The sequence below is a fragment of the Mauremys mutica genome, chromosome 3 (genome assembly GCF_020497125.1).
Source record: "Mauremys mutica isolate MM-2020 ecotype Southern chromosome 3, ASM2049712v1, whole genome shotgun sequence".
In the NCBI taxonomy this organism is placed as follows: Eukaryota; Metazoa; Chordata; order Testudines; family Geoemydidae; genus Mauremys; species Mauremys mutica.
The window spans coordinates 173,273,336-173,285,408 of record NC_059074.1 but is presented as its reverse complement, the minus strand read 5'-3'; the positions used below and the strand labels follow the sequence as shown (position 1 = coordinate 173,285,408).

The following is a 12,073-nucleotide window of genomic DNA, read 5'->3' as shown; positions in this document are numbered from 1 at the left end:
TTAAGGTAGGGTGTGAATTTAAAGCGTAAAAGCTGTTCCTGATTAACTCTGTGTGGACCATTCTGATTCCAGAACAAGAATTTCTAACAGTTAAGAAATTTTATGAAGAATTTTTTATAGTTGTCATATTTTCCTAGTCCTTAGTGCTGTGGAAATAAATTTAAAAAAATCTTTGATGGTTGCTACAATGTGTTTTAAAACAGCATAGTAAGTCTTTTATATCCATTTATCTCTGATGTAATAGTGTAATTTTATAAGATGAAAAAATATCTTCTAAGTTTATAATCTTTACATTGTTCAGCCCTCTTTGTTAGTACTTTAAACTGGTTATAAAAATGATTGTTGCTCGCTGTCTCATTTATTGCTCTTCAGAAGAGTTGTCTACAACTATTCATGGGGAAATCGTATTCCTTGCTTCAAAACTTGTTTGTTTTACAAAAATACCATGTGAACCATTTTTAGGCAAAGCTATAATCAGTTTAGCCTGACGCCCCAAATAAGCAAACATTTGACAATATGAGAAATATACAGTTTTATACATTTCTTAGTTGAGTCCTCTTCCCCTCCCCCCCCCCAATGATACAGTAGTCTGAATTGCCTGCATTGGTTTAAATCAGCATTGAATGTCATCTGTACAGGTCTGTCGCATCTTATGCACAATTAAAATGCGCGATTTCAGCTTTACGCGGTTGGCACAAAAAAAAAGAGAAAAATAACAATTTTAATACTGTACCTGTAGTGTGGGCGATTCCGCCCGCCATTTCACTCAATGTAATTTTGACTATACGTGATTTTCGCTTTACACGCAGACTGCGGAACGTAACCCCAGCATAAGATGCGACAGACCTGTAAAAGGTTTTGGCTTTTTTTTGGGTGGAGGGGAGATGTTGGTAGAGGGGAATTAACATTTTGTGGAAGGAGGTTTTTAAGTGTCAATAGATCCTTTGCTCATTAACTGCCATAACTGGCTTTTGTTTTTTTGTTTAGCACACATCTGATCTACCAAGCCAGGCTCTTTGCAATTGCACCTCATCAGAAGGGGAAAGTTCAAGAAGAACCTGTTTTGGGTGTTCAGAATAAGCAAGCACAGCATTTCGACTGGGCCTTAAATAAACTGGATACCTCTGTCAGAAGAACTGGTCGCATTACTAGAACTCTTCTACTAAGAATCTTCCATGACATGTGCAGAACAGGTAAAGCTGCTTTTCATTGTATGCTAAGTTGACATTTCATTTTAAAGTTTTTGTCAAAATGAAAGGACATAAATTAAACTGATTTGTTGGTTTTGTTTTTTGGGTGTTACTAAACCTACCGCACACCTTGTCTCAAAAACTTACAGACAGTTGCGGAAGTTTAGCTTTACAGTAACTCCTCACTTAAAGTCGTCCCAGTTAATGTGCTGATCAGTTAGGGAACATGCTCATTTAAAGTTGTGTAATGCTCCCTTCTAACATCTGGCAGCCGCTTGCTTTGTCCACTGCTTGCAGGAAGAGCAGCCTGTTGCAGCTAGCTGGTGGGGGCTTGGAACCAGGGTGGACCGGCAGCCCCCCATCAGCTCCCCACGCCCCTAAGTCCCCTGTGCAGCAGCTGCCAGCAGGCTAGCAATTGCAGCTATCCCTCCCCTCACTGCCATGTGCTGCTCCTGCCCTCTGCCTTGGAGCTGCTCCCCGAGCCTCCTGCTTGCTGTCTGGGGGGGAGGGGGATGTCAGGGTGTCTCCCTCCCCCCGCTCCTACACCCTGCTTACCCCTTCTTCTCCATATAGAGCAGGGTGGGGGCAGGGACGGAGAGAGCCTGGGGCAGCAGCTACTGTCTCAACTTCCTGATCCACATAAAAAGACAATGCACTTAAGAGTGGGTCAGCTTACTTAAGGGGGAAGTGTGCATTTCTCTCTCTCTCCCACACACAAGGTCTGTGTCTGTCTCTGTCTGCTATGCTGTCTCCCCTCCCTCCTGTTCATGTTGCCTTGATGAGAGGCTACATTAACAATGTGTTAACCCTTGAGGGTTCAGTCGAGTGTTAGTTCATCATTTAGCAGCAAGGCATTCCCTGGGAAATATCCCACCCTCTTCCACCCTCTAACTTCACCACCTGAACCAAGCTTCACAATCATCATAGCTGTGAACAGTATTAAATTGTTTAAAATGTAGTGTTTGTGTGTATCTATCTATCTATCTATAGAGAGAGAATATAGTTTTTTGTCTGGTGAAAAAAATTTCCCTGGAACCTAACCCCCCCTATTTACATTAATTCTTATGGGGAAATTGGATTCACTTAACGTCATTTTGCTTAAAGTCGCATTTTTCAGGAACATAACTACAACGTTAAGTGAGGAGTTACTGTATTAACTTGTATGTAAGAGACCAGTGACCATAATAAAGCACCAAACCTTCACTCTTCCACTATTGTGGTAGAACAGGGTTGCAGAAAAATCTGGTGCTAGTTCAGGCTGATGTTCAGTGTGCATCAGAGCAACAAGCTATCTTTCCCTTTGCTGAACATCATCTTTCACTGTGTCATATCTAAGCTTGGTTATAAAACTGGAACAGGGATTGTCTTTTTTTCTCTATACAGCACATGTAAAAATTGTAGCTATAAGGAACGACACTGTATTTTTAAGATGCTGATTATTGCTGAAGGTGAACTGAAAAGGAAAAAGAGAGAGATTATCCCAGATTCCCCTGTAACTAGATTATTTATGTGGTGAATGCTCCAAACAAGTTAAGTTTCAAAAGTTTTCTTCATCCTCCTTTCCCAAAAGTGGGTTTATTTTATTTTAAAGTTAAACTGATTTCACTGTTGAATGCTCCCACAGGAAGCTTTTGAGGACATCGAACATGCATGGTTTTGCAGATAACTGTTAACATACCTAGGGGCTCAATTCTTTTCCTTCCCTCATTAATATTTTTGAGGTATCTTTTTTTGTAATTTTTTTTTTTGGTCTGAGCTTTAATTTTGTCTTTTCTCTGAGTGTCCCCTCTCTCCTTGAAAAGTCATGTTATTGCCGTAATTAAGTGGCTGTGACCAGTTTAGGAATTGTCCCTTTCAGTTCTGTCAGAAACTCAGATATTATCTTTGGTTTCTGTAGGGTCCAGTCCTCTCAATTGAAGTGAATGCAGAATCCTTCTTGATTCTTCTTGAACAGGATCCAGCCTATTATTCATTCAAGGTTAGGGTCAGAGCAGCCTTATCAAGAAAGATCTTCCCCACTAGAAGAGTACTGTTTTTCAGTCAAGGGTTTTAAGTCCTCGATCTCAAGCACAAGTTATTCCTTTTTGATCGTTGATTGGTTATACCAGGGATCGGCAGCATTTCAGAGGTGGTGTGCCGAATCTTCATTTATTCACAGTAATTTAAGGTTTCGCGTGCCAGTAATACATTTTAACGTTTTAGAAGGTCTCTTTCTATAAGTCTATAATATATAATTAAACTATTGTTGTATGTAAAGTAAATAAGGCTTTTAAAATGTTTAAGAAGCTTCATTTAAAATGAAATTAAAATGCAGAGCCCCCCCAGACTGGTGGCCAGGACCCAGGCAGCGTGAGGGCCACTGAAAATCAGCTTGCGTGCCGTCTTCGGCACCTGTGCCATAGGTTGCCTACCCCTGGGTTATACTAATGAGCAGTGCAGAGGAGCGGACTCGCCTCTGCAGCGCCTCCTGCTGGTGACTTCTGGGAATTAGCTCGGTTCCAGCTCCGGAGCGCCCTCTGCAGGCCAGTGATCCGCCTGTCCTCTGGCCCCTGTGTCCCTCCCTGGATCCGGTGCCCTTTTACCTGGGGTGCTGCCCCCTGGCAGTAACCCCTCAATCTTAGGGTCTCCCCTCCCTGGGGAACCCCCACCCTCTATCCCCACCTTGCCTCAGTATATGGCTACTGCCAGTCATCATCTAGCCCCCATCCCCTGGGGCAGACTGCAGTATCAGCCTACTCATCACTGGCAAGGAGGGTTTGGACTTGCTGCCTTGGCCTATCCCTGGGCTGCCCTCTGCAACCCCCAGTACCTATTAGCCCAATGCTAGGCCGCAGCCTGGGGCTTTCCAGGCTGGAGCTCCCCAGCTCCTCAACCTTTCCCCAGCCCTGCTTCACTCAGGTACCCTGTATCCAGCTCCCTGCAGCCAGGCCCATTTCCCTCTACAGCTAGAGAGAGACCTTTAGGCTTCTGGCTCACAGCCTCTTATAGGGGCCAGCTGGGCCTGATTGGGGCATGGCCCCAGCTGAGCCTACTTTCCCCAATCAGCCCAGGCTTCTTGCCCCAGCCACAGCCTTCTCCTGGGCTGTTTTTACCCCTTCCAGGGCAGGAGCAGGGGACCACCCTGCTACAAGCAGATTAATTACAGATACAAACTGAGGGTTTTAGTTTGGCTCTGTAAATAAGTTCCCCATTGCTAATGTCTTTAAGCTTGCATTATTTGTCCTGCAACATCAAAGATACTCCTTTGATAGAAAGAATAGCTTGAAAGTTGGCATGAAGTAGCTAGAGCCACTCATTTACACTTGAATTGCACTGGTGCAGTTTGCCCCAGTTTTTATAAAAGAATAGACTAGGATTTGAAACTAGTCAAGATTTGAACCAATGTCGGACATCTCCATCTGGGGGTTGCGTTGGTGCATTATCTTTCTTCTCCTGTGTTTGATTTTATGCCTGCTTTCTTTCTTTGTCTTCTGTCTTCTCTTTCCAGTTCACATTTCTGCCTTTTATTAATATTGGACTTTCATTCTCATTTTCCCTTTTTCTCCTCACCTCTTTTCCATTCTCCCTTCCTACCTGTCTTGATTCACTGTCCTCTTTTCCTACCTGTGAATAGCTTGTCTGCATTAGTGTTCCTTTCCCATAAACATTGTTTGCAGTCAGTAGTGATGCAGCATCTTGTACACATGGACACTTTTTAAAAAAAAATCTCTCAAGGTGTGGGTTTAGACTCCATCCATCTAAAAGGGATTTCTTCTTATGCTGCAAAGGATTACTTGTTTTACCTTGTAGTTATTTTATTCTATTTTATACTTCCTTTTTTACAGTTCCTGTGCATAATTTATGGTGACTAATTTACATTATAAAGCCTTAATGGCATTTTTGTGAGTTGCATGACTCAAGAATTTGGTTATTCTTCACAGTGTCGAGTAGAGGCCTGCTTCTGTTTGACAGTATAGGTGAGTCTCATCTTACGCGCATTTAACATGCGCGAATTCAGCTTTGCGTGGTCAGCAAAAACAAAAACAAAAAAAGAGAAAAATAACAATTTAAATACTGTACCTGTAGTGCGGTCAATTCCGCCTGGCATTACACTCAATGTAATTTTGACTATATGCGATTTTCGCTTTACATGCTGACAGCGGAACGTAACCCCAGCGTAAGATGAGACTCACTTGTATTAACAAAACCATAATATAACCCATGCACACCAAAAAACCCAGCCCATCATGAACAGCAATTATTGTCTCTCCTAAATTTGATATTCTGTATCTGATGCTCTAATGCAGCACTTATTGTCTGTCACAGGAGTAGTCCATCTGATGTAATGAGGCCTCTCTGTTAAGGTGGTACACTAGGAAAGGGGTATAGGTACATGCTGCTTTAAAGTAGGTAGACTTTTCAAAGAGACTTGAAGATTTCTTGTAAATTAGTTTGCAGTTTGCTTGCTTGTGAAGTCCTGAGTGCACTGTACCCCTTCTCTCTCTTAATCCTTCTCTTGCAGGGGTCCTGCTACAACCTGCCCCACTGGTCTGCCCAAGAAAGCCAGACCAGCTGTGGTTATTTTTCTCTGGTACCCCTGGGGCTGAGTATTAGAGTTGGAGGAACTCTAGAGGTAGACCTTGTCACAGGCTCCTTTCCCATACTGTAGACTGATGTACAGAGTAATCACCATATTCATATTTAGATGATACTTGAGTAACCTTGTTAACAAAATAATAACTCTGTTTTGGGACAAATGGATGCTGAGGGTGAAAAACCAAGTGTTAATTATCTCAGGATATATTGGTTGTTCAAGTTGGTATGAAGCTTATTCTGAAGTATCTTGCTAATATTCTCCAACCATGTCTCAAAAATATTTGTCCAAAAGTTTTTTCTCCATCAGCAGTATACAATGAGAAGTTGAAGTGGCAGTGTTTGTGGATGTATGGATGGAAGAATTCAGGGCAGTAGCCTGTCTGAGTTCAGGGACTTGTATACCTTACATTACTGAAACTACCAGATGATTGACTTGGTAACTGTACAGCATCCTTGCATTCTGGTGAAAATCATTATTTTTCAGTGTAATTATGAAATACTGTTACCTAATTTTTCCTAGATGTCCTGTTTAACAAAAAACGAAATTGTGACAGAAGTTTCATGTGTGTATTTCAAAAGTACACTGTCAAGATTTTTAGGTTCTAGATTTCATTTATTGTAGCTTTAGAAAGTTTTAGCTGTACATATTTTTGACTTAAATTTAACATTTCCCCCTAAATCTTCACTTTTCAATTAATAATAATAGCAGAATTTAGTGTGGCATGAGTCATTCAGACATACGCTTAGTGAATAAGAATCCATATTTGTCAGCATCGTCAATTTATACAGCCATAAACTTCATTCAGCTAGCTTTATGAACAAAAATTGGAGATTAAGTCGTTTAAACAATAACATAGCAACAAAATAACAAACTGAGTAAATCAAAAGGCAAACTCAAAAAGATTATAGATCCCCCCCTCCCCCGCCTCCAAGTGAATGTAATGCTGATGCAAGGTAGTAGATCATCACTGCTAAAAATGAAATTCTCTCTGAGAAGAAAATGCCCACATTAGAGGCAACTGCATTGTGAGATTCTACATGCTGCTTTGCCTATAAGCTTCAACCCTGACTTGGAATGATGACTTTTAGAAGTTGGCAGATAATTGTCTTCATTCTTTTTCAGTTGTTGACCTCTTTTATGAGAACTGAAACATGAGTGCTAGCTGGGGTGGTGGACACTCCATGGCATGGATACTTGTTCACTAGGAAAAGTATTGAAACCAATACATTTTGCAAAAGCCACTAAAAAGGAAAGATTTATATTTTAAGATTTTGGGGCATTATTAGAAAGAATATTGGTCAATGTTTTTGAAAGTGGTTACACTTACTTAGGAGTCTAAATATGGATTTAGGAGCCTAACTTTAAGCATCTGAGTTTGAAAATGGTAGCTATAGTGTTTAAAAATTATTACACCGCTTCCTCGATATAACACAACTCGATATAACACAAATTTGGATATAACGCAGTAAAGCAGTGCTCCGGGGGGGCGGGCTGCACAGTCCGGTGGATCAGAGCAAGTTCAATGTAACGCAGTTTCACCTATAATGCGGTAAGATTTTTTGGCTCCCAAGGACAGCGTTATATCGCGGTAGAGGTGTGTATTTAAAATCTAAAATCATTTTTTATGTTGATAGATCAAGGGGCAGTGGAACAATGAAATGTACTCATTCTTCTATTAACATTTTTTCCCAGAGACTCCCTCATATAGCTTTCACTCATGGTGCACAGTTTCTTTTGTATATTTTTTTGTAATGAACATTTTTGTTTGACTAGCATTTTATCTCTAAGTACAGTGTTGTTTTATTGCAGGGTATCCAAGTAGTAACCAGGCCCTGCTTCTGTTGCGAAGTTGTGGTTCCTTGTTGCCTGAGGTCCCATTATGTGAAAGAACAGAACTAGCCCACATGATATGGGGCAAGTTGCAAGACTTGGGTATGTCTTTTCATATGTTTGACTACAATAAAGCATATACGTATGATAGCAGTATATTCTATTTGCTTTCTTGGAAACAAAAAGTAGAATGCATTTTAGTAATGTTAAATGCTGAATTGTTATGTTTTACTGCAGAAATTTTTCCTTAAACATTGGCAAATATAACCTTATATTTTCCACCCAGTTTTTTTGAGGCTAGAGACCTGTTTGCCATTCTGAGAGTTATACTGACATCTAGGGGTACTAACAGTGAACCTGAGGTTTTTTTTTCCCCATTGCTTATATCAGATAGTTGCTTTTGTTTGTTGTTATTGTGACAGATTATAGTTCTTTAATATTGTAACACTGAATCTTGTATTGCTAAATTATTAGTTATTAATTATTTTCCTCAACAGCTGGCAGTCCCAGTGTTCTAGTGTTAAAAGCTATATATAGCCAAATTGCTATTTCATTCTGAGAACCATTAGAATGACAATTTATTATCCATTAATGTCCATCTTCTGAAATATATGCGTGATACTGTGTTCTTAAAAGTTAATATTGGGTAGGGGTTGAAAGAAGTCACATTATTTTTCAGAATTTAGCAGTTCATATATAGAATGCAGAATAACACACAGGATAGCATTGATGTTTCTGTACATTTAACATTTTAATTATAAATAAATGCACACTTTATAGAGTTACTCTGCTCTGTTAAACAGTTGTGACATACACCACAGAGATGGATAAAATTAATTGATTTGTTTGTACCGTAGTTTCTTTTGCATAATAAAGTTGATACATGAAAATTCCTTGGATTTCTTTATATAACACTTAAAGATATTCAACTTGTTGAACTTGAAGCAAGCTGCTTTATTTCAATCACTTTGTAACATCTTGTTTAGGTGCTGTGTATGATGCAAGTCATTATAATGCTTTGCTTAAAGTCTACCTTCAAAATGAACATAAATTCTCTCCAACTGAATTCTTGTCGAAAATGGAGGAAGCTAATGTGCAGCCCAATCGAGTAGGTACTACTTGATGGCATCCTTTCCCCCTTCTAATTCTACTATTGAATAAATCCAGACTCTTAATTTTATTTTTTTTCCCACAGGTTACATACCAAAGATTGATTGCTGCATATTGCAACGAGGGCGATATCGAAGGTGCTAGGTATTACTTTGCACTTTAAACATTTTTTTGCTACAAGTGATTTAAATACATATGCTTCTTATCCCTCCTCCCCCCCCATTAATATAAAACCTACTTCAAGTTAATTTAAATTTTGGAGCAAAGAGGAGTCAAGTAGATGATGGTCCAGTTTAGTGTGTTTGTTCAAATGTGTTGCCTTCTCACTGGTGTAGAAGTAGTAGATTGTCTTGTCAGTTCAATGGTCATTGACAAAGAACATAAGATTATGAAGGAAGAGGTGTTACCGTGCAGGAAAAGTGCTCAGCCACTGGGGAAGGAGCATATATGTTTTTTCTCCCCCTGTATAGTGCTTATTGTTAGCTGACCCATGTAATGTAAGTTCTTTTTAATTCCAGAAGGAATTGCCTTTGGTAAGTTGTGACAGTGTGATTCCTGGGCACAAGAGGAATATACATGTATGGGAGTGAGAGGAAACTGATAAAACTTGTAACGGATGTTAAACAGAATTATGTTTATATTTTAAATGACTAAGATGCATCATTGGAGACAAGGTTGGGGAGGTAATGTCTTTCATTGGTCCAGCTTCTGTTGGAAAAAGAGACAAACATCCAAGCTCTACAGAGTTTTCACCAACAGAAGTTTGTCTGATGAAAGATATTACTTCACCCACCTTGTCCCTATAATACTCTGGGACCCACAGGGGTACAAAAAACACTGCAAACAACATAAGATACAACATTTCAAGAGTAACATAATTGTTTAAATGATTAACATTGTGTTCCACATCCCAAAATCTGATCACTCAAATGTATCTTTCTGTGTTGTGCCTGATGATCTAGTGCTTAATGTGCAGCACAACTGTAGTTCACCAGTTTCTATATAAGGAAAACATAACTGTAATTATTATTTTGTATCTTACAGTAAGATTCTTGGATTTATGAAGATGAAAGAACTCCCAATCACTGAGGCAGTATTCAGTAGCCTTCTGACAGGCCATGCAAGAACTGGGTAACAATATACCAATGTTGTTTGTTTTTAAATCTTCTTCTGCTTACCCTGTACATTGATAATTAGCTGCTACAAAATGGGGGGCAATTAGAATCATTGTGAATTACTGCATATAAAGACACTATTCATTCTGGAAATATAAATATATTCTGGTATTATGGGACACTGGAAGTGATGAAAGGAAGCCCATTTACCACTACCTCCAGTAAGCTTAATTTTAAGACAGATGTTATTGGAAGGAGAAGTAGTTGGTTCAAAAGTTTCTCTTCTGCTGAAGTAAAACCAACTGTCCTAAATTATGTGAATAATGTGAATCCATTAGTCAATATGGTTTTTCTTTAAATATCTTTGTATTTATGTCTTAGGGTATGTCTACACTACGGGATTATTCTGATTTTACATAAACCGGTTTTTTAAAACAGATTGTATAAAGTCGAGTGCACGCGGCCACGCTAAGCACATTAATTCGGCGGTGTGCGTCCATGTACCGAGGCTAGTGTTGATTTCCAGAGCGTTGCATTGTGGGTAGCTATCCCATAGTTCCCACAGTCTCCCCCGCCCATTGGAATTCTGGGTTGAGATCACAATGCATGATGGAGCAAAACCAGTGTCACGGGTGATTCTGGGTAAATGTCGTCACTCAATCCTTCTTCCGTGAAAGCAACCGCAGACAATCATTTCGTGCCCTTTTTCTCTGGATTGCCCTGGCAGACGCCATAGCATGGTAACCATGGAGCCCATTTAGCCTTTTTTCACTGTCACCGTATGTGTACTGGATGCTGCTGACAGACGCGGTACTGCAGTGCTACACAGCAGCATTCATTTGCCTTTGCAAGGTAGCAGAGACAGTTACCAGCCCTGTTGCACCGTCTGCTGCTTTGGAAATTGGCGATGACGGTTACCAGTCATATTGTACCGTCTGCTGCTGTCATGAGTGCTCCTGGCTGGCCTCTCTGACGTCGGCCGGGAGCGCATGGACAAAAATGGGAATGACTTCCCAGGTCACTCCCTTCTTTATGTTTTGTCTAAAAATAGAGTCAGTCCTGCCTAGAATATGGGGCAAGTCTACTAGAGAACCAGAGAGCACAGCCGCTCCGGGTCAGAGCCCCAAATATCCTGCAGAAATGATGAGCTGCATGCCATTCTAGGGGGTGCCCCTGCAACAACCCCACCCGTTGCTTCCCTACTCGCACACCCCTCCTGGGCTACCATGGCAGTTATCCCCCCATTTGAGTAATAAAGAATGCATGAATAAGAAACACTGACTTTTTAGTGAGATAAAATGAGGGAGAGGCAGCCTCCAGCTGCTATGATATTCCAGGCAGGACATCCCCACCCTTTAATGAGTTATGGAGGGGGAGAGGAGCACAGCCTCCCGCTGCTATGATAGTCCAGAATCTCCATTAGATATGAAAGGGGGTAGGGAGGGGGGGAAGGAGCTCAGCCTCCAGCTGCTATGATGAGGATGGTTACCAGCTGTAATGCACCATCTGCCAGGACTGAATCTCCAGGACACAAAGCTTAAAGAAGGGAATGATCGGGAGTCATTCCCATTTTTGCCCAGGCGCCCCCGGCCGACTTCACCGAGGCCAGCCAGGAGAACTCACAGGATGATGATGAGGGGAGGGGATGCTGCTGTTTAGCGCTGCAGCACCTCGTCTACCAGCAGCATCCAGTAGACATATGGTGACATTGAAAAGAGGCGAGAAATGATTTTTTTTCCCTTTTCTTTGAAGGGGGGAGGGGGGATAAATTGATGACATATTCCCTGAACCACTGACGACAATGTTTTTGACCCTTCAGGCATTGGGAGCTCAGGCAAGAATGCAAATGCTTTTCAGAGACTGCAGGAACTGTGGGATAGCTCGAGTCCTCAGTCCCCCCTCCCTCCCTCCATGAGCGTCCATTTGATTCTTTGGCTTTCCGTTACGCTTGTCACACAGCACTGTGTTGAGTCCCTGCTGTGGCCTCTGTCTGTCATAGCCTGGAGATTTTTTCAAATGCTTTGGCATTTCGTCTTCTGGAACGGAGCTCTGATGGAACAGATTTGTCTCCCCATACAGCAGTCAGATCCAGTATTTCCCGTACGGTCCATGCTGGAGCTCTTTTTGGATTTGGGACTGCATGGCCACCCGTGCTGATCAGCGCTCCATGCTGGGCAAGCAGGAAATGAAATTCAAAAGTTTGCGGGGCTTTTCTTGTCTACCTGGCCAGTGCATCCGAGTTCAGATTGCTT

At 41.2% G+C, this 12,073-nt stretch overlaps 1 protein-coding gene across 1 annotated transcript in view; it reads left to right on the top strand.

The window, feature by feature from the left end:
* LRPPRC (leucine rich pentatricopeptide repeat containing) overlaps nucleotides 1–12,073 on the top strand; it is a 162,748-nt gene that overhangs the window by 20,519 nt on the left and 130,156 nt on the right. The window contains exons 2-6 of the mRNA XM_045011106.1: nucleotides 988–1,193; nucleotides 7,576–7,698; nucleotides 8,583–8,704; nucleotides 8,792–8,850; nucleotides 9,751–9,837. Coding sequence (XP_044867041.1) covers nucleotides 988–1,193; nucleotides 7,576–7,698; nucleotides 8,583–8,704; nucleotides 8,792–8,850; nucleotides 9,751–9,837 — 597 coding nt within the window. The remainder of the gene's footprint in view (nucleotides 1–987; nucleotides 1,194–7,575; nucleotides 7,699–8,582; nucleotides 8,705–8,791; nucleotides 8,851–9,750; nucleotides 9,838–12,073) is intronic.